Source organism: Grus americana, chromosome Z (assembly GCF_028858705.1).
Source record: "Grus americana isolate bGruAme1 chromosome Z, bGruAme1.mat, whole genome shotgun sequence".
Taxonomy (NCBI): Eukaryota; Metazoa; Chordata; class Aves; order Gruiformes; family Gruidae; genus Grus; species Grus americana.
The window spans coordinates 46,867,138-46,890,330 of record NC_072891.1 but is presented as its reverse complement, the minus strand read 5'-3'; the positions used below and the strand labels follow the sequence as shown (position 1 = coordinate 46,890,330).

General features: G+C 37.2%; 1 protein-coding gene across 9 annotated transcripts in view; it reads right to left on the bottom strand.

Moving 5' to 3' along the window:
- Positions 1 to 23,193, bottom strand: part of ERCC6L2 (ERCC excision repair 6 like 2) — a 63,471-nt gene that overhangs the window by 23,488 nt on the left and 16,790 nt on the right. For 3 of the 9 annotated variants that reach the window (XM_054809681.1, XM_054809682.1, XM_054809683.1), the window contains 7 exons: positions 22,634 to 22,747; positions 21,062 to 21,181; positions 14,705 to 14,776; positions 13,404 to 13,549; positions 5,934 to 6,029; positions 4,419 to 4,518; positions 980 to 1,132 (listed from right to left, as the gene is read on the bottom strand). In XM_054809681.1, the coding sequence (XP_054665656.1) occupies positions 980 to 1,132; positions 4,419 to 4,518; positions 5,934 to 6,029; positions 13,404 to 13,549; positions 14,705 to 14,776; positions 21,062 to 21,181; positions 22,634 to 22,747 (801 nt within the window). Of the gene's footprint in view, positions 1 to 973; positions 1,133 to 3,202; positions 3,457 to 4,418; positions 4,519 to 5,933; positions 6,030 to 7,708; positions 7,779 to 13,403; positions 13,550 to 14,704; positions 14,777 to 15,079; positions 15,138 to 21,061; positions 21,182 to 22,633; positions 22,748 to 23,193 lie in introns of those variants that run through there. The other 6 variants (XR_008574651.1, XM_054809687.1, XM_054809685.1 and 3 more) reach the window with 5 other exon arrangements.

Below are 23,193 nucleotides of genomic sequence, written 5' to 3'. Positions count from 1 at the left end.
AGCATCAGAAGTACAATCAACGAAGTCCAGACTAAGACTTACATTTTGGCACTTACTGCTCTTTGATCTAACCCATAACCTACAGGAAAAGTAACATACTGTATAAATTTGGACGATCTTATGTATACACTGTTTTAATAATTGTTAACTCTTTTCCAAAGCAGAATATCTGCTGGAATGTTCATATTATATGCCATGTTTTAATTCAGATTTAATTTAGAGAACTTTTGAGCTTAATATATGGTGGTTTTATACCACACTACTCTATAGTGCTATATCACATTCCCCAGCCTCTTCCTAGAATAGGCAAAATAACAAGGATGGAAAGAAACCTAGAATAAAGCAGCAATAAATTCCAAGATGCACGTTAGCTGCAGCAAACATGCTGAACAGAAAAAGGTATAATACTGCATATTCTTAAAACCAGTGTGCATTACATGCCATGGAATTGTGCCAACAGTCCTTTTAGCATAGCTAAGAAATTAATCTTAATATATGAAGCCTGAGTTATTTTTTTCCACCTTGTAATGGTTTTAAATCTAGCATGATAAAATATTTTATTAAGCAGTTTTTGACATCTCAAAATGTACTGCACAAAGGTTACTATGATCATAAATATTTTAATGATCTGGCTTAAAAGGTTACTAGCTGAGCTACTGGTGAAAAAAGATATCTGCACAAAGCTGACAATATGTGAAAGTATCACAAAATTAAGTTACAGCATTTTTATCAGGAGAAGAAATATATTTGCAAACTTTTGGAAGTTATAATCCAAACTTTTTCCAGTTTTTTGTTTAAGGAAATCTATCTGGTCTACATCAGAGCAAGAAATTAGCATGCCTATTTCATTTAAGGCACTCCATAGACAGGTACTGTTTGAGTTTTATAAAGTATTTTGTTATAATTTTGAATGAAAACTTCTCATAAGGAAAGGAAAAATGTCAAACATATCCAGAAGAAAAAGCATAGGACTTCACACCTCCAGGATGTCTTTTGTAAGACAGGACCCATGAGTCCTAAGTTTGAAAAGGTTATGGATCCCAAAAAGCTCTCCTTGATGTTCCTTTGATCCTTGCACTGCCTCGAAATACCGCTTGGCATTTTCACTTCCAACCACTGCACAGTGAAGTTGCTAAAACAGAACAACACAAGAGATTTCAGAAGTGTTTGCTCCAACAACATGTCAGAATTTCCTGGCATCCACATTACATACATAGCTTTAGTTGGACCAGGCAGAAATTCTTAAGGGAGTATATTTTTGTTTTAATTTCCCTGACAGATGTTGGTATAATAGATTGTGGTAGAACATGAACCTGCTTGGTTTTATTGAATAAAAAAAATTCAAATCTTTTACTTCATTGCTGTCTAATATCAGACACCCATTATACACTCTACTGAGACTCCTCTGTATCTTGACTGCTTATCTTTACTCAATACTAAATTCTTACTGTTTTTTCATAGCCCTTTGCATTGCAAGCTTACTTGGTAAGGAGTAAATAAAAACCACAAGATTACTCCTACTGATATCTGATTATTTTAATTATTATGTACTCTTGCTAAATAGATTGAACAGAAGTGACTTAAAAATCTTCCAGGTGAAAAGGAAAGACAAGTAAATAGTTTGTCTGGCAGAATTAAAACATTTAAGTCAGGCAGGTTTAGCTTCATTCCAATGACTGCAAATTTTCAATACTTAGATAACTGGTATATTTGACTTTAACTGGAAGCATGTCAAAACCATGGGTTTATGGATACCAGACTGCTAATATTTTTTGTAACTGACTCTAAGCAGTTGGTAGTTCTTCAGTTCTACTCACTTCTAGTTCTAGCACTGAACAGGCATTTTTCTAGACAGGACATCTCTTGAATTATGTAGGCCAGTAACTATACCGTCAAATTCTAGTTTAACTTTAGCTAAGCACAGTTTACTTTCTTGAATTATGCATAGTATTTATATACATATCCTAAAATACACTTTTGTAACTTATTCAGGTTTCTATTATCTTAGATTTCAATTTTATTTATATCAGATTATTCAATCACATATTGTGAGGTCACAGAACCAAACACCACTAAAAAAAAAAAAAATCACAATTTTAAAATCAAATAGATTCCTTAGTAAGAATACACTACAAACATCATAATGTTTTTTCACATAAATTAGTTTCATGAAAAGGATTGGTGACATTTAGCTCAGAGCACATTTGTATAATTCACCAAAAGCAACATGTCCACATATACTCATGGCTTCTGAATTTTCAACAGCAGATAAAGGCATTTTCTTCACAACTTAACTGTTAATTTCCTAACTGTGCTCAAGTGTCAATAGCAGGGAATGCAATCCAAGTGTCAACTAAAAAAAAAGGAAAACCCCAGATTTGCAATTACTTTGTTTATTGCTTCTTATTCAGCTTGAAAACCAAGTCAACTTGAAAAAAACCCCACAAACCTCACAACCAAACAAGAGCTTTTCAAGTAGTTTTATACACGCCTTTTGGAAATCCAAACAGACTGTATCATCCAGATCATCTTTGTCTACAAGATCACCAACTCCAAAGACCTCTGTGAAGCATGACTTGCTCCCTCAGTGAATATAGTTGGTCATAATCCTCTATTGATCATGTTGTTAGCCTTTCAGAGACCTCTTCTACTGATACTTGCTGTTGAAATGAATCCTCAAAGGTACTTCACGAGAAACTTTGGGACAGGATGCTCTCTAAGCTTTTCCATGAATATGGATATAAAGAATACTTCAAGTGGGTTCTTTGCAATGAACAATCCTTTAAACCTTGCTAAAGTAATGCCCATAGAGCAATGCAATTCCTGCTCCTGATGTGTTAAAAAACCAAATTGTTAGCTTTTAGGTTTTTAGACCACTGTCCTTCAACAGTAGTTTTTTGACTTACTGTCTTTTATATTTACCTCACCTGATTAGTATGATTTCACCCATTAATACAATGTCTTCTTCATTCTGAGCTTCTGATACAGAGTCTCTGGAAATTGCCCAGTTACCTGTGAGCACGTCAGCCCATCGCCTACCACTTTTAATTTCTTCTTAACAAGTTTCCTCTTTTTTTACTTAGACCATCTTGTCAAAATTAAACAGAACTCTTAAATTTTTTTGGCTTCTGCAAAACATTGAATTTAAGCGAGATAAAGTCACTGTGACCCTTTTGAAAGTAACATTTTAAAGCAGACCATACACATTGAGAGAAGCTCAAGATTTAATCTTCCAGCTGTGGGGTTTCTGATTATCTGCTCTGTGAAATCAGATATCATGTCCAAATGCTTGATCTTAGAATCTTATTCTTATTTGTCACTTACTTAAATCTGTATGAGGATAATGACAATCTGTCTATTACTGCATTTCCCACTCATTCAGTCTCCAACTCCTCATTGTAAATAATCCAGCTACAAGAGGGTGCTTGTCACTGAGGACTCAATACCAAATATTTCCTATTTATGGCCAAAAATTGAAATTATTAGGTTAATTCATCAAATTTCATAACGCTTTCTTTAATACATGGTATCATTTGCCCAGAGAGGTGACCTAGTTTGCCTTTTCTAGGCAATGCATTCTTCAGGACAGCTGTATCTCACTAATTTTCTTCTTTTCTCCAAGTTTATAAGCCGGTAACATCAGTATCTTAATTGAAAGCCAATCATCTTTTTAACTTACAACTTTTGTTGAGAAAAACATGTTCAAATTTCATCAATTTTGTTATTACTCTGCAGCCTGCTCTTTGTTGTTGATATTTGAGTTTGCTTATTTTTTGTTTTAATTCTGATCTCATCAGGAAGCAGTTGCTACATTATGTGTTCCTCAAACCACACACATAGTTTTTCACATTCTTTGGTTTTCAAGCCTATCAATGCAAGTAGCAAAATTTAGAAAGAGCAGTTGTTTCAGGTTGAGTGTTCTGGCAGACAACATCATTTCTTATCTTCATAACAGCAGCAAATACAAGCTGTTTCCCCCTCCTTTTATATGCAAGTTTTCAAAGACAGGAGAGTAACAACATCATCTTGCTTTTCTTCTACAGCACCAGCAAGATTTTTGCTCTCTTTCTCCAACCTTTCAAAAGGAAAAGCTGCCTGAATCATACTGCTGCAGATACTAACTACAACTCTCACAGATATTTTTTACAAGTTTTTAAATAAAACAGTTCTCTGTATAACCTGATTAAGGTATATTGGTTAATTAAACTGTCAAAAGTTACAGAAAAACTTTAATCCTAATATAATTCTGTTTTGTTCTTTGACAACTGCTAAGTGATGTATCTTTCCTTAGTAAGTTAAAGTAACAGCATATATCATAAAACCAAAGTAAACTACAATTTTGCTATAGGCTTGCTTAGCTTTCAGTCATTGAAACAGCTAAAAAACAGCTCTTAATTTAAATAGTTTGTGAACTTTACCTGTTTATAAACTTGTCGCAAGTACATCATCTCCTCCACAGTTCCCAAGGATATCAATCTAAACACTTTAACATCTTTGTATTGGCCAATCCTATAAGCTCTGCAAGGACAGTGGCATATTAAAAAGACATACCTTTTAATTGTAAAAAAATAAAAGAGCGCTCTTAGGAATAGTAAAATAAATAAATAAATAAAGCATTCCAATAAAACAGGAGTACTCTAAATCATTTAGAAGTTGGGTGGTTTTTGATGGTTGGGTTTTTTTTTTTAATCTGGATTGTTTTGGGGGTTGTTGGTTTTTGGTTTTTTTTTCCCTCACTTGTCCAAGTTTTCCTCAGTATTTCTTTCCCTTTTCCTTTACCCTTAGTTTTCCAAGTTTCTTCCCAGGTCTATCCAGTTGAAAAAGCTTTCTCCTTGATTTGTTTCACAAGCCTGTCTCCTGTCTTTCTTGAAAACACATCTTCCACTATGTTTTCTCAGTTCTGTTTTTTTTGTTTTTTTTTCTCTCTGTCTCCATCTGGTCTTGCACAAGATCCTCTCCTATTTGCATTATATAGGAGCTAGATCAAGGATTACTTGGGGCAGTCTGTTTTTTAACTTTATAAAGCACTTTGCAAATTACAACATAATAAAAACAGCTAATGAACAGGCAATATTCTATCTAAATGGCAAATCCTGAGACTTCTAATAAATTACTTTCTGAAAATTCAAGAGGCTGAACCAATTTAAAGAATCCTTGTAAGACCACATTTCTATACGGTCCCTTTTAACAACACACATTTCTGATACACATATTCCTCCACAACAGGCACACATAAACACCTCTGAGAAGTCAGAAAGACCCTTAAAATGGAATTATGTAAGACAACAGAAACAAGTTCATATATTTTAATGAGCAAAAATAAATCTACTGAATTTCAAAGGCTTCCCATATTCTTTACTTTAGCGATTCAAAAGTCTGTCCTGAATTCCTAGGGAAACATCCTATGATCAAAAAGCCTTGAAAGAAAAATCCAGATTCCTGGAAATCCTCCAGTGGCATAGTATCAGAGATGGAAATGAGTGCTGAGAACCATTAATCTCCACAATGGTGAAGCAGAAAAGAACAGAGATGTTTTTCTTTAAGGATTCTGGAATTCAAAACATCACTTGAACTAGGGTCAATTACAACTTACTCTGTTCTGAAAAACATAGGAAAAATGCCATCCAGCTATACAGACACATACATACTTGTTCTAGAGATCACGAAAAGTTACACTAAATATGGCTTTATTTTTTTTAATGAGCCCACCATCATAGTACCACAAAAATAGATGTCAAGTAAGAAGTAAAATTCAAGGTTAAAAACAAGAACATCAAAGCTAAAAATTAATTTAGCTGGACATTTACTATCTTGTGGACAAGTCAGACTACGTAAAAAAAAATCTTCCCTTACAAAAGTGTAGTTGGACAATTACATTACAAGATCAAAGAAAAAGAGTACAACATGGATCAAGTTCTGTATTTTGAGTGTACCTGTCAATAGCCTGAAGATCATTTGCTGGGTTCCATGTGGGATCAAACAGTATAACAACATTGGCACCAACAAAATTAAGACCCAGTCCACCAGCCCTAAAAACATAAAAATGAAAAAAATAGAACTTTAACAGTAAGAAAATCAACAATTTTCTTTTCTAGTGTATTAGGTCCATATTAGCATACCCTTCTTCAACATAAAAAGAGCACAATGGGGATACTGAAAATAGTGGAGTACAGCTTTGTGTTACTGTTTTGACAATAAGCACCAAGTACTTAAATAACCACTGCTGTAAAATGCAGTTGTCTCACCTAAGTAGCAAGAAGATTACAAACTGTACTACTAGCTGAGCCATAACCAATTATCACTTTACTATAACAAAAGTCCTGATTGCTTCGGACTCCCTGAGTCCTACACAGGCCAACTCCTCCAACGACTATACTGAAATTCATAACCACTTCCATGCCAGTTAACATCACAGAAGCAGGAAAACTGTAGCTTAAATAAAAAGTCTGCATTAAATTTTACTTCCTCTAATCCCAGAACATGGTTTTGACAATAATGCTATGCAGCATCCACTAAAATGGTCATAGTGTAGGGTAAGTCATATCTGTAAGAATTAACAGCTGTCACAAGTATAGTGGTACAATACATAACTCAACTGTTAAAAATATAGTTGGCCACAGAGCTGCATATCAACAACATTCATACCTGTCATTACAAGGAAAAAAGTCACTGTAAGAAAATTGTCTACTGTGGAGGGTAAGAAGTAACAGGGGTACCAGTTGCATCATCTTAAACATTCAACAGCTGCACTGTGCTTTCAGGTAAAGCCTGCAAGCCAGCAAAGAATTTGAGCATACGCTTAACCTGAGGTAGCTAACTAATGCCCTTACTGAATCTAACAAAACTGCTAAGTTACTTGGAGTTTTGCATGTGTACAGCTGGGTGATTTGATAGGAATAAAAGTGAGGAAAAACACCGTTTCTCATCCAGCTGCAAAACAAACAAATACTGAAAATTCTTTTCAACTGGCTCAACCAACATTCCTACAAAAAGAGACAAGTTCCTATACAAGCACATGCCAAATACTATTATTAATTTAACTATTAAAACAGTTCTTAACATTGACATAGACACTAGTTTCAAGTGTGTTTTTTCCTGCATGAGGTACCACAAAATTGAAAAAGTCAATCCCATTTAATTTACCAAACACCTAGTTTTAATAGATTACTTTATATTCTGGTTGTTTAAAGCAGGCGGAAAGGTAAAGTTTCCAGGGATGTGAATAAATGGAGACAGAAACCAAAAGCTTATGGAGCCCCACTACCTTTTGGTCTTCATGGAATCCTTGTTAATGTAAATACTGCTGTGGCCTCTTCCTTCCAGGTGTAGTGTGGTGTTGGGTTAGTTAAATCTGGAAAGGGAGAGGATGTGGGAACCTGCCAAAATTAACGGAGGTTTCCGGAGGATGAGCGCTCTCAAAGTTTGAAATGCTGAATAAAAATCTTTGTGTTTTTCAGAATACTTTACTGTGTTTTGGAATTTTGGTGTATTTCTTTTTAGTGAGGACAGAATTCAGCCTCTCATCTTACCAAACCAACCCTGCAGTCAGGCTGAAACATAAGTCAACATGTTTTTCCAAATGCTTTCTCATAAAAAATGGCAGTATTTGGAATATGAATTAAACCTCAGTGCAAAGCCTTAATGTCAGTAAAACAGATTGACTATGAAAATTAACTAAACAGGATACTAGGCTTTAGAAAGATTTTACCTTTCAATATTTTTAGGTATGCCACAAAAATTCAGATACTCCAAAAGAGAAAAAGAATGGTTCCTATATCCTTCGTGGACAGAATGAAAGCAGTAGTTAGTTTGTGCATAGTAGAGAATATCTTCCATTTTAAATATCATTTTAACTGGATGTTAAAGTCATTATTGCAAGATGGTCCATACAAATTACTATAATACAGCTCAAATTAAGAGTCTTGTATGAAATGTCTCATAACAGTTCTGTTACAAACAACAGTGTTCAAAAGACCACCTTATTTAAAAATGCACACTGTGTTAAATAAATGGCGTGGGTTTATATCCTATCAATGACAACTTCATACCACAATGTTCAGAGCTTACAAAACAATATCACATGAGGAAAGTTTCCATGAAAGCTGTGACTATGTAATTCCATTTAATGAGGTAAGTTTTCATAGTTGCAAGTTGTCTGTTTCAGTGAGATCTTGTGGCTGAGAGTTCTTTGAATGTGATTACACGTACATTAAAAATTATTTACAACATAGCTGTGAAGAATTCAAGTTAAATGCAGCCCTGAAAGAGCACAAAGTAATGGACAGTAGTCCAGTAATGGACAGTAATTGAGAATACTGCAGGTAGAATGGAAATGCATACTGTATAACCTTTCACAATAAGAGTTGCCTACAAGTTTCTGCAACCATCATCTCTTTGTCATCTAAGCACTTCTCTTGACCTAATAAAGAAAAACTGAGAAGCGGAAATAGATTTTCATTTATAATTATTCTGAAGGTATTAACCTAGAGAAAGACTAGCATGGAAAACCCAGGGAACAGTGATTTAGCTTTAAAGGTGGGATCACTTGCTACTCTTATTTCTTCCAGAACACTGCAATGGAACAGGATTGCACAGATTTCAGTGTTGCACACATGCAGTTCCCCTTTTTCAGGTTAAGCAGCATCAATGGAGTTGCATTGTAATGCAATGCATAGTAACATCCTTCCGTCAAATTATAGTTACTCCAACAATTATTTCAATGTTTCTAAGCATGACCAAAAAACCCTTTTCTTCCAAATAATCATACATTTTCCCAGCCACACCAGCACAGGACTGAAATGTTCTGAAACAGACTTCACTTCATGAGCCATAGAAGCTCCAACAGATATATACCTATTTTTCCATAAAGCTCAAGGCTGGAATTCATAATCTATACCTACCATTCTGATGAAATTTACAAGCTCTGAAAAAATCAGTCATATTTTCTCTCAACACCCATAGAATATTTTTTCCATATAGCTATTTTTTTTTTTTACTTTATTGCTTAAGGCTCTATTTCTCAAAAATCTCACCAACGAGCTAAAATTCAGATTTCCACATATCTACAGACTCTACATAGGCAATTCCAGGCAGAAATGGCATTTTGCCGGTATAAAAAAAAAAAAGAAATATGAAACAGGGACACTGCAAATTTAACAGTGAAGTCATCAGCACTGTCTGCATTGTAAGTCACTAGCTTATAGATTGGAGCTTCCTGTTTAAAGTTGTATGTTAACTGTGCCAGTGGAATATAATGTGAAATACAATGGCAGACTCATGATCACTATGCAGGGAATTCATCCTTTACAGAATGCATTTTTGCAGCCAAAAGACTGTGCAAGTATTTTCAGCAAAAAATCAACATTTGTCTCTTCAAGCAATGGTACTTTCAGGACACGTACAAGTTGACTACACAGAACAGCCAGCCAAAAACTTTGCAAGAAAGTACAGACAGAAGAGTATGACCCAGTTCTGTCAACTTACTATGTGTTGAGAAATAAAGAATATCCTGCAAAGACCTAATGTCTGAAATCTGAGCAAGAGGAAGGATGAATCTCTTGTAGAGTAGAACTGTGATAAATCACTTTCTGATTTCCAAAGGATTACAAAATTAAAGCTGCTTCCATTAGTGTATATTGGTCAAGCAAAAAGGAGGGTCTGGTAGGGGATGTCAAGCTCAAGGGCAACCTTGGCTGCAATGACCATGAAATGGTTGAATTCAGGATCCTCAGGGCAGAGAAGAGGGCGCGCAGCAAGCTCACTACCCCGGACTTCAGGAGAGCAGACTCTGGCCTCTTCAGGGATCTGCTTGGTAGAATACCATGGGACAAAGCCCTGGAAGGAAGAGGGGCCCAAGACAGCTGGCTAATATTCAAGGGTCACCTCTTCCAAGCTCAGGAGCGATGCATCCCAACAAAGAGGAAGTCAAGCAAAAACACCAAGAGGCCCCCATGGATGAACAAGCTGCTCCTGGGCAAAGTCAAACACAAAAAGGAAGCCTACAGACGGTGGAAGCAACGGCAGGTAGCCTGGGAAGAATACAGAGAAACTGTCCCAGCAGCCAGGGAGCAGGTTAGGAAAGCCAAAGCCCTGACAGAAATTAGTCTGGCCAGGGACATCAAGGACAACAAGAAAAGCTTCTATAGGTATGTCAGTGATAAAAGGAGGATGAGGGAAAATGTGGGTCCCCTCCAGAATGAAACGGGTAACCGTTTCCTCCAGGCAGGACATGGAGAAGGCCGAGGTACTCAACGACTTATTCGCCTCAGTCTTCACTAGCAAATGCTTGAGCCACACTACCCAGGTCACAGAAGGCAGGGACTGGGAGGATGCAGAACCACCCACTGTAGGAGAAGATCAGGTTCGAGAATATCTAAGGAACCTGAAGGTGCACAAATCCATGGGACCTGATGAGATGCATCCGCAGGTCTTGAGGGAACTGGCAGATGAAGTGGCCAGGGCACTCGCCATCATATTTGATAAGTCCTGGCACTCCGGCGAAGTTCCCACCGACTGGAAGAGGGGAAACACAACCCCCATTTTTAAGAAGGGAAAATAGGAAGACCCAGGGAACTACAGGCTGCTCAGTCTCACCTCCGTGCCTGGCAAGATCATGGAGCAGACCCTCCTGGACACTACGCTCAGGCACATGGAAAATAAGGAGGTGACTGGTGACAGCCAACACGGCTTCACTAAGGCCAAATCGTGCCTGACAAACTTGGTGGCCTTCTATGATGGTGTTACAGTATTGGTGGATAAGGGAAGGGCAACTGACGTCATCTACCTGGACTTGTGCAAGGCATCTGACACTGTCCCGCATGACATCCTTGTCTCTAAATTGGAGAGACATGGATTCGATGGATGGACCACTCGGTGGATAAGGAACTGGCTGGATGGTCGCACTCAAAGAGTTGTGGTCAACGGCTCAATGTCCAAGTGGAAAACGGTGACGAGTGGCATCCCTCAGGGGTCAGTACTGGGACTGGCACTGTTCAACATCTTTGTCGGCGACATGGACAGTGGGATCGAGTGCACCCTCAGCAAGTTTGCCAACAGCACCAAGCTGTGTGGTGTCATCAACACGCTGGAGGTAAGGGATGGCATCCAGAGGGACCTTGACAGGCTGGAGAGGTGGGCCCGTGCGAACCTCATGAAATTCAACAAGGCCAAGTGCAAGGTCCTGCACGTGGGTCGGCACAATCCCAAGCACGACTATAGGCTGGGCGAGGAATGGATTGAGAGCAGCCCTGAGGAGGAGGACTTGGGGGTATTGATTGATGAGAAGCTCAACATTAGCTGGCAGTGTGCGCTTGCAGCCCAGAAAGCCAACCGTGTCCTGGGCTGCATCAAAAGAGGTGTGACCAGCAGGTCGAGGGAGGTGATACTGCCCCTCTACTCTGCTCTTGTGAGACCCCACCTGGAGTACTGCATTCAGCTCTGGGGGCCCCAGTACAGGAGAGATATCGAGCTGTTGGAGCGAGTCCAGAGCAGGGCCACAAAGCTGATCAGAGGGCTGGAGCACCTCTCCTATGAGGACAGGCTGAGAGAGTTGGGCTTGTTCAGCCTGGAGACAAGGCGGCTCCAGGGAGATCTAATTGCGGCCTTCCAGTACCCGAAAGGGACCTACAGGAAAGCTGGTGAGGGACTGTTCATCAGGGAGTGTAGTGACAGGACAAGGGGTAATGGGTTTAAGCTGAAGGAAGGTCGATTTAGATTAACAGTAAAGAATTTCTTTCTAACATCTAGAGTGGTGAGGCACTGGAATAGGTTGCCCAGAGAGGTTGTGGAGGCCTCATCCCTGGAAGTGTTTAAGACCAGGTTGGATGAGGCTTTGGGCAACGTGGTCTAGTGGAAGGTGTCCCTGCCCACACTAGGGGGGTTGGAACTAGATGGTCTTTGAGGTCCCTTCCAACCCAAACCATTCTATGGTTGATTGAAAAAGATACATTTTTTTATCTGTGATAAACCTCTTTAAGAATTGCACCTTCTCTTTTTCTTAGTAAACATCGGTTGACTGCAATTCCATCATTGTTTCTACCTTCCGCTTACTCAGTAATATGAGAAACACCAACAACAACAGAATCAAGACTCTTGTCTCAAGTACCACCAGCAGGCATGGAAGACTCATCAATCTCTGTATTCATAAGCTCTCATAGCAGAATGGAGAAAGTCCACCTCTGTTTACCTGACCTTCATTTTATTTTATGTAAAATAGAACTGAAAAGCTTATAATTATGCAACTAAACTAGACTGATAGAAGCACAAACTAGAGAGTCTTTCCTAATGCTACAGATGCAGTAATTCCTTACTGTCTTCAGGGACAAAGACTAGAGACACATGAAGGTCTTAGGGAAGCTGATGGCCAGGTTCCAAGCTGACAGAGATTACAAGCAAATGTGCATGACCAACAAAACAAATCTCTTCACAACCCTGCCCATGTGCACCAGAGAGTATCTGAAGACAGTTCTTACATGCACTTGTAACAGTCTTTTAGATTGCATCTATCTTCTAATTAAAGAGAGGTAGTGTGGCTCCTCCTATCTAAATCCAACATGCACACTTTCTAGTAAAGAAGAACCAAGGTGACTATACAGGCAAGAACAGCAGATTTGCATGTTTCGAGTTTCACTGAGTTTTCCTGTGGGCAGGAAGATTAAAGTTTCTCTTTGTTCGCTTTCTGCCCTTGCCTGGTAACAAACTTCATCCAACATGGAAGTAACCAGATTTAAAAAAAAAAAAGAAAAAAAAGAAAAAAAAGAAGATAAAAGAATGGTCATCATATTTTCATTAATTTTAGTTGAAAGTAACGCTCTATTTCAAAATAAATTGATAAGCAGATCTGATAGGTAAATACCTTTTTAAAAGACAATCAAGGATTGTTTGAAGTATTTAAAATAGATGTATGCTAATTAATGTGGTTAATGAATTACAGTAACACTAAGAGGTAGTTTTTCAGTTCAGTATTGCATTTCATGTTTCCTCACTGTCCTGGTTTTGGCTAACATAGAGTTAATTTCCTTTCCAGTAGCCCTTACAGTGTAGTGTTTTGATGTAGTATGAGAATAACGTTGATAACACACTGATGATAGTTGTTGCTAGGTAGCTGTAGTGTCTGCGCTAAGTCACTTCTACAGCAAGTGGAAATCGAAAACTAGGATTCAGAAAACCCAGCTTGTTTCAGGTCTCAGCAATCCTTATAAAGGAGAGGAGAGGGCAAGGGAGGAAGTCTTCAGATATTTTAAGAAGCTTCAGTCCCTAGCACTGAGTCTATATTTACCAACAGACAAGAGAACTCAGTTTCTCAAAGAAGTAATCCTTCACAAGGTCATCAAGTAAAATGTGGAGTCATCCACTTACTGAACACTAGAAAGGCAGAGTGAAACAGACAAGTTAAATTTTCTTACATTGTAGATACCAGACATATGTTAATTTCTTGAATGCTGTTGAACTCTCTTACAATTCTGATCCTATCTTCTGACTTTGTATTTCCATCAAGTCTTCGGTAATCTAGCCCAGATGCCATACAGTATTGTTCCAGCACATCTAGCAACTGGGTGGAAAAATAAATTTAAAAAGTTGAGTGCTTACTATTATTTTTTTAATTAAACATAATCACAGAGGCCATGTCTCAAATACATTTTCAATAGACCAAGCACTGAAAATAAGAGTAAATCTTCCCCATTTTGATATTCACATCTTCATCACTCTTTAGCTGTGATTCTACAGCACTCAAGGTGATTAATGGTGGTCTGCTGTGGTCTCAGTCAATCCTCCAACCCCGGCTGCCTGTCCCACCTCTAAGTGATGCTGAGTCAGCTCAATGCAGGCAGGCAGGCAGCTTCAACAGCTTCCTACCATCTTAGCAAGTTACAGTGACTTGAAGTATGGTAAATGAGCACCAGAGCCAGCACAAAGAAACAGGCTGGTAAGCACAGCCAGAGTTCAATGGGACAGAGCGAAAAAGACTGCAGCAACCAGCAGTCAGTCTGGCCTTGAACACCATGAAGCACAGCCTAAGACACATCAGCATTTTAGTACTACATCTAAATATTAAACTTGCAGTCTGACTTAAAGTAGTTAAGACTCTGAACTGTCATTCAGACTATTATTTTTTAATATTTTTAATGTTATCACTATGAATAGTTAAGTAAAGAAAACCATACTACAATTTGCATCATTTCAGGAAACACATTATTCCCTAAGAAGAAAATGAAGGAGCAAGTCCCTTAAAAGTGAAGTGCGCATACACCTCTTGCTCCAATTAACACTGTTTTCAGTTCAAACCAACTGGTGTAATAAGGCTCAAGGTTGAAGTTTCATCACTGGCGATGGTCAAAAGCCAGTAAAACAGAGGAAATTTAAGTACATTTAGTGCTAACACAAAGGTTGTATGATACTTCAGACACATTTTGCTTTGATACTGCTCTAACTCAAGACACAACTGAACTCAGTAACTTCTACACCTAAAGTAATTCAACAATTTTAAAAAGCTCTAAGGATGGCAGTGTTACATTTGTTTTGCCATCACTATTTTTAGCATGAAGTCACATAAGGTTTCAACATGCTTCTGGAGTATGGCACACTGTCCTTATCATTAATTCCCATAGTACAGAGAAAGGAAATGTGGTTGACAGCTGTCACCTCAGTGCCTTAAACTTCAGAATCTACTGCTGCAGTTAATTGATAAAAATCATATGGAGCTCACCTTTGTAGAAAAGGAGAAAAGAAGAACTTTATCCTTGTTTTTTCTGAAGTGATTTAAAAGCTGCTGAAGGACCTGTAAATGAAACACAGAACACAAAAAAAGAGATGTTATCTACAGGTCATCTCACACACAATTGTGTTTTCAGCCTTTAAACATGCTACGCTGTAATAAATTGTTTGCAAAGCAAAACAGTGGCATAACTAAAAGCAATGCTAGCATAATAAATATGCCAAAGGTAATGGAGATGCCAGACATGCATTTTTTGGTGATCTACATGGAAAACCTGCTATAAAAAGGCAATCATATTACTAATAGGTAAATTCAGAAGCTATTTGTATCACTACACACACTGCAACAAAATGTTACTTAACTCACACGCTAGCTCAGCTTGTGAATTTCTGCATTTAGCAAATGCACACAACTCCCCTAAAAAACAGGAAGGTCTGTTTAAGTTTTCTGTACTACATCTGAGCTCAGAACTTCTTGGAACTTGTCTTCTTAAAATAATCAGTGAGATGTATGCCCCTCCCCGCTCCCACTCTCGTCTGTTGCTCTGTTTACAGTAGGATCCAGCTTCCCAGACTCTGCACAGACCCTGAAATGCCAATAATCCGCCCACACACAATGTTCTTCTGGTGGGGAAGCAAATAATCCAGAGCCTTGTGTATAATAGTGACACTGTTATTTTCAAAAGAAGCATGTCCACATCTGGCAATGGCAGCTCCAGAGTACTGCGCAGAAGCAATACACAAAAGGGAAAGAGGAATTTTCTGTACCATGTCTGTAGCTTTCTCCCACTGGGCAATAAATATTTTAAAATTATATGTATTCAGTGATAAATATATAAACTGTTGATTGACACCGGTTTCACTAAAAGCCTAACAAATCTTTGACAACTAAATAATGAGAAATGTTTACATTAAATTTACAGTTCTGGATAACATATAGAATATAAAAAAGTAATTCTACATCACTTATAAGCCCTTTTGTATATATTAGCCAGCCAGTTACAAGTGAAAACAAGGTACGAACAAGATAATTTTTGCCTGGTTTCATTGTACAAGATCACGTAAACCAGGATTTATTTCACTGGAAAAAAATCTACATCAGGTAATTTAAGAAGAGCTAAATTACTTACATTTGCATTTTATTTAGCCACATTAAGAAACAGAAGAAAAACAGTGACATGCTTTCAAAGTAGAAGGAATTTGGCTACTGTATTATTGTTGTTATTATTAGAGTAAAGCATAGGTCAAATAATTAATTTCCTATAGGAGAACACACAAACAAATCCACTCAGTCTGTTTAAATAAAATGGATCAATGTCATGCCCATTGGGATTTTAGGTATTCTGGAGTGAAGAACAGCTCTGATGAACGGGAAAAAGTAATGAATGGTTTTGCACCAAAGAGAAATAAATTCTATGCTTGCACACCAGAGTATTATCCTGAAAGTTGCTGGTCCGAGAAAAACACTTGATCATACTCAAGCAAAAGAAACATGCTCTTTGCAAGAATTCACATGGATTTAAATGCTTATCTCCCCATTACTACACACTGTGAATTGTTTGTGATGAAGTTTTACCTCTCGCATCCCAGAATACCTCGTTTGTAAACAGATGCCATAGAATCACAGAATGGTTTGGGTTGGAAGGGACCTTAAAGACCATCTAGCTCCAACTCCCCTGCCAATGTCCAAGCTAGCCTAGAGTGTTTTTAAGGCTTCAAAACCATGCCTGCCTGGGTTAGGGTTATGTTTAATAGTGGAAGTTACTAGTATTTGCAAGGTGCTCCACTAGACTTCTATTTTCCTACTTAAATAACGATAATATGCCAAACAAAATAAATAAATCAATCCAATATAGTTATTCCTAAGAGATTTATATTAATGGAGAACATTATTCCAAAACTCCACAAATGGATGTCTGTGGAAATATTATACATGTAGTTTAGAAAACCAAAAAGTTATTTCAAGTGCCCAGACATTTAATAGCCCTTTCACTTAGAAAGCATATAGAGTCTGAGCCAGAATTTTAACAAAACTCAAGAAATAATCAAAGTAGTAATGAGAAATACTGCAGGCTTTTAAAACTACCTTAATTTTTCTTACTTCTTTTCCAAGCAGTACCCGATACTGCTGTGTGAACAATCTCCAATATTTGCGTTTAAAAACACTTGTCCTCACACTTTTCAGGTCCCCACTTTCTTACTTCATGATGGAAAAAGGGTAGTTTCTTAACAAGACAGCACACTCCTTTCACTTCAATTCTCACATATTCAACTATTTCAAGTTAAAAATGCAGGTATGAAATTCACCTTGCAATGGAAAGTGTAAGCAAAGGCTTCTGAAAACTGTATGTTCTGCAGTATGGTTGAAAATGAAGGGATAATTCCGCAAAAATAGCTGAAGTTCAGATCACATCACTGCGTTATTACCCACCTCCCACCATAACAAGGATGTATTCGAGTCATCGGTATACATTATAGGTATACATTTGGATGACAGGGACTGTTTTTTCCAGGCTCTTGTTATAATCTTAACCTCAGAACAAAAAACCTGGGGTGGCACATTGTAAATGCTACAGCTTGCAAGACACCTAGAGATGACTGCAGTCACAGCACAAGGCAAGACACAAACACGGATATGCCACACCCTCACACTTCTGTTCAAGCAATTCTCATTTACTGGTGGCAGCAGGCATATTCCAATGTACAAAAAGCTATGTTTCCCTATGTGTTTTATCTCTGCTTGGTGAGAGAACAGAAGGTATTTTAGCAGATAGGTTAATCTTTTCAACCCTTAAAAACAGTTAGAGCTGCTTAGCTAATGAACTTCTTGAACAAATCCCAGCCCTCTGACCACCCTGAATAAATTTAAATAAATGCCACAAACTTTTCCTTTGCAAATATGCTCATCTGCAAGAGAATAATCACCTGTGCCAAAATTTCTGGGTAGGCTGCACTAAATTTTAATTTAAAGGACTAACTAATACCTATTCAGTCTATACTAGCAGATGAAAGTTACAAAACTATTTCAATTAGTATCCAGAACTCACTTATAGAACTGAAAATATAAAAATGGGACAAGGCTATTAAATACATTTTACTGTAATTTGTCTCATTTTCAAATAAACATGTTAAAAATATATAAAGCAGTTTTCAGGCTCCAGTATCTGATGACTCTCCTCTGATTACTTTCTGATGGTAAGAGTACCTCCTAAATGGAATAACTTCTGAATGACTTTGCTTCCAGAACATAAAAGACCAAGATCATCCCAAACAGCTTCCATTTTAAAGTTCACAATAGAAAACAAAAAAGTTAAGACAATCTTCTCACAAGACGAACCTCCAATGCAATCAACAGCAGGAAAAAAAGCAACTGCAATACCAGACATGTATGAATCAATTTTAGCATCGTAATTATTCTGAAGTCAAATTTAATGGACTCAAAAACCACCTTATTTTTCAATGATGGCTACTTGGCCCATTACATAAAACTCCTCCTTCCAGACACAGAGATATCACCACTCATTTCAGAATATTCTGTTTATACTAAGACACATTTCATGTACTGACACAAAATTCAAGTTCCGCTTAAAAGAGAAAGCAGACCAATTTCCCTTAAAGTAAGCAATTCTTTCAATAATTCTTAGATAAATTTTATCCAGTTTGCAATGAACTGAAATAGATAATAGATTTCTAGAACGAAGCATCATGTATACAAAACCAGAGGTCATCAACAGTGGAAAAATATTCTGTAAGTCTACTGGGCAGTCATAAATGCAGTATTTGAAAATGCTTCTATTCTAATTCATAAAGTAAAAAAAACACCAAACCAAAACACAAAAAACCTCAAGCAGAACCCCTCATAATAATGTCAGATCATAGTTTCTTATGTTGGAGGAAAGAAAGGTCCCTATTGCTTCGTACCTTTGCCTACCACTACTGCAGTTCAGTGACTGATATGACTTTTTTAAAAGGTCAGAGTAATAAAATGTTCTGTGAAAGAATTATAGCAATTTTTAAAATTTCTTTTCTTACTTTTCTACAGAAGTTTATATTGCACTTATCTCTCATCTACCAAACAGAAAACATTTTTCAATATCAATATTACTTCAAAAATACAAGGTTAGATTTTAAAATCCAGTTTGCCATGATATACACGGCACTTTTTTATAAAACAGAAATTCTCCATACAAAGGCTCTTCTCAAAAAATATGTGCTTATTTAGGATTCAGATTTTGGTTTTTTTGGAGTTTTGGGGTTTTTTGTGGGTTTTTTTTATAATTACCTACAATCTATATAAAAATACCTTGAAGTACAGGAAAATTGATCAGTACAGACTGATAAAAAGCTAAAAGATCAAAAGTTAAATAAAAAACACAATCAGGAAAGTCTGTAGTGAGAATGAAGATGAGCATTAGAGGATTCATTAGCAATAAAAAACCCCCCAAACCCCCCAAAAACACAACAGAAGTAATCACCATGCCAGTAACTCATTATACAATACGTATTTCTCATCTCGTTCTACTTGGGGTTGGACTAGATGACCTTTAAAGGTCCCTTTCAACTCAAACTATTCTAAGATTTTACTTACATTTGGGCAATTTTTCCAGAAATATAAGTTGGCCTGGCACTTACCTACCGGTAGCTCAGAGATTAATTTTTCTAACCCTGCGGATCTCTCAATGTCAAAAGTAAACGTTCAACCTCCCTGACATCTCATCAGTATCAAGCCATCAACGCAAGCTCCGTATCTTTAAAACTATCACAGCCACTGCTCTCTTGCCACCTTTTATGCTCTTACTCCAGCACTGCAAAATAGCAGAACCTTCTTCCTTACCACTCAAGTCCACTGCACACAAGCATGAGAAGAGCCTAACTGCTACCGGCCAAGGTTACACCCAACTTACACAGCCACAGCCAGCTGTACCCCTGAGAAGACACTGCAGTCTATGCTGTCCCTGAAGCAACTCAAACTTAAGGCCATGGTTTGGAGCAGATTCATCCCAACAGGCAGCTCTGTAAGCTGCAGACTTTAAAGGCACATAATGTTGGAACCTCTGCCTTAACTCAGGCATTTTTGCTTGACTGTGTTGTTCACTAGTGCGTCAAAAAACACATAATGAAAATGTCATAAGGCAGTGTTGGAGTGAAGTATGCAATAGCCCCAAGAGAGAAATTTTTAGAGAAAGCAAAACTAGTTTTAACCAATAAAAGAGCTTTGTAAGCACCACTGAAGATCACGGTCTTAGTTTTGACAGATATGTATTAAATATTTGCTGGTAACTAATTTAGCAATAAAGTTGAATTTCATGAGATAACAAAGTGTATATGACAAAGGTAATATGCAGGCCTCTCGCATGTATATAATAACAGAAAAGAAAAATGGCACTTGCATACTAACAAATCAATAAAGTGATAACAACTATTACTGTTACAAAAATCATGGCCCAGCCACTGCCTCCCCGAGTCCCAACCACTAACTGTGAATATCCAGGTTTATACAGCGCACAAAAATATAGTTTATTCCATTCTGCATAGCTTCTCACTCTCCAGGTACTGTCAGCTAAGGTACGCTCCTAAACCTAATATGGTTTTCTTTTTAATTAGCTACATTAGACATCTTTTTCAGTTATTCATCCTGTTCCCCTCTGTAACCAGTTTGTGAAGTAAGAGTTTTACAGGTTTATGCTTAACACATTTATTTTGTTCATCTTTAACCAGGCTCCTATTAGCTTCATTTGATGTCCAAAGGGTTAGAAAAGACAGCGAGCACTCCCTACATCTTTGCCACATGCTACTCATGATTGTCCCTTTCACATTTATGCTAAGACATTTTTTCCAGACTGGACAGTTCCAGCCTACTTGGTTGCTTCTGTCCAACAGCACTGATTACCTCTGTGGCCCTATTCTAAACCTTTTCAAAGTGTAACACATGTTTTTTGAGAGGAGGGACTATCCACAATATTGAAGGTGTGCACAAATCATTAAGTCTGTAAGGATTTTGTGTTGCTCTTTTCCTTCCCCAAACACCTCTGACTGCCACTGAGTCAATGGTTTCATGGAACTATCGTTCATAATATTATGACCCAAATCCCCTTGACTGCTAAGTTCATTTCTATGACCATCACCAAATATGTGAAACTAACATCTTAGGATATCTTAGCATCACAAATCACACTTATCCAGTCTTTTCCCAGAGGCACCCCAATCCAAGACAGGAGATCTCTGCTGTGGTACCACCACCACAACAATAAAAAAACCACAATTATTAGGTGTACATTTTCTTATATCCATATACTACACCTGCAGATCTATTACTAATACTTATTTTTCCTCTAAAGAACAGGTTTACCTTCATTTTTCCACTGTACTTTGGATCCGAAATCGTTTCAAAGGCTGCATCTTTGCTTAGCTGCACAAAATCTGGAAAACTGGAAAATACCTGGTTGCACACTCGTTTGATATGTGCTTCCTGGAAGAAAAGCAGAAAGTTTGAACAGGTGTTAAAAATCAGAGCTACATTGGGATACCAGTAAGCCATACTGGTTAAACAGGTTAAAGCAAGTAATCTGCCAAAGTAACTCAAGCAGAAAGAGTTACATGTTTTTATTCAGTTCATCTTCTGTGTGTTGTGGTTTGCTTCATTTAAAAAAGAAAGAGGATCCTAGTCTGAAACCATGGATTCCATGCCCAAAATTTCTTCTCCTGGACAGAAATTGCAATAGGACTGGCTAGAATTGTCAGTCTCAAGAAGTGTTGGCTTGAGGTTTGCATTACCCAACAGTTGTGTACCAGCATTTCTCATGACGCTCTGGCATGAGAAGCCAATACAGGAATTACATATTGTCCCACTGATATGACAAAAACCAATATTGGAAACGCATTTAAACTGTTAAAAGCCACATCAAAGCTCCAATGCTAAAATTTGGGTAGCTCTGAACTTGAATGTGACCACACACAAGTGGAAAGTCTACTTTTCCAGAGGAGCAGAAAAGATCTCATCTCTCACTTGACACATGTGATGGACTGTAGTATTAAAGGTAAGAAATCATACAAAATCTCAGTTTCTTCAGTAGATTTTGGAGAGGTTAATAATTACATATGCCATAAAAGACAGTAAGTCTCACAATACTCATATATTGTTATTTCAACTCTCAAATGTTATTACAACAAAAACTGCATACACAATACAAAAAACCACCCAAATGCTTTCAGTGTTATTTACTGCATATAAGGCCCTGGACACTAACAGTAATATTTCCCAAAAACCAGAACTGCTTTAATGGAACAAATTTGCCAAAGTTAGCTGGGATTTTCTCATTTCCTTTCCCTTGTGGGTTCTGAGAGGAAGTGGTAACATCCCTAAATCCCTTTGCTCATTTTTGGATCATAAGGATCACATACCAGCATTTCTAAAAACTCTGCCATTTGTGGGTCTTGTAGGTTACTTACCACAGTAATAAGATAAACTGATAATGTTCTCTTGTTGAGAATTTTCTACTAAAACATGTTTCTCATTATTTAAAGCTGAGCTTTGAATATAAAATACTACAGAAAACAACACATTCTAATTGCTTATTATTTATTTATTTGCATGAAGACATTCCTCTTTACTAGGCACTTGTCAGAAATTAAACAGAAATGGCATTATTAAAAATCACTAAAAATTACTCTTCCCCCTAAAGCTCTCCAATGTTTCTATAACCCTTATTTTCAAATACGCATCAACTAAATTAACATACTGTTATATAACATCTCTATCTATTAAATAAGCTACATTCTCAATTATGGAATGGAAAAGGAATTTTGCAAAATATCTTAATTTCAGTTAGTTAAGACTTAACAAGGAGGCCAGCAGCAATTTTCATTCAACAGTTTTCATCCCATTTTCCACAAGTATTTTTCAGATACTCCTGAAACTAACTTGTTGCTTGCTAGTGTTGTCTGTCTGCAGCAGTGCAGCATGATTTGCAACCTTCTGTAGGATTGTCAGGTAACTGAAGCGCAGTGACTTAATTGTTTCACCATGAGCATTTACCTACAATAAAAAAGAAGAAAAAATTTATGCAAACAAATACTCCTGAAAATAAGAAATAAACTAAGTGCTGTCCTTACAAGATTTAATACATTACCGATTTTAAGTAGTATTATAATTGATCCCAAAGAGATGCACACTGTATTTCTAACAAAAATGCATCAAGGCTTTTTCCTCCTCAGCTTTGTGATCCTACTGATATAAAACATCTTCCAAAAAGAAAAAAAACCCACAGCTATGTTCATAGTTTGTTAAACATTTCAGATAGTGTGATATCTACAGAAATTACTAAGATAACCAAGAATTCCTTGGTTGACAAAAAGACAATAAATTTACAACTGATTTAAATGTAAAGGTTCATAATGTAAATTGGGGTTATAATGTAAATCAAACCAGAGTTGTTTCAATGACTTCTTACCCTACAACAGCTAACTTTACTTTTCTCTACA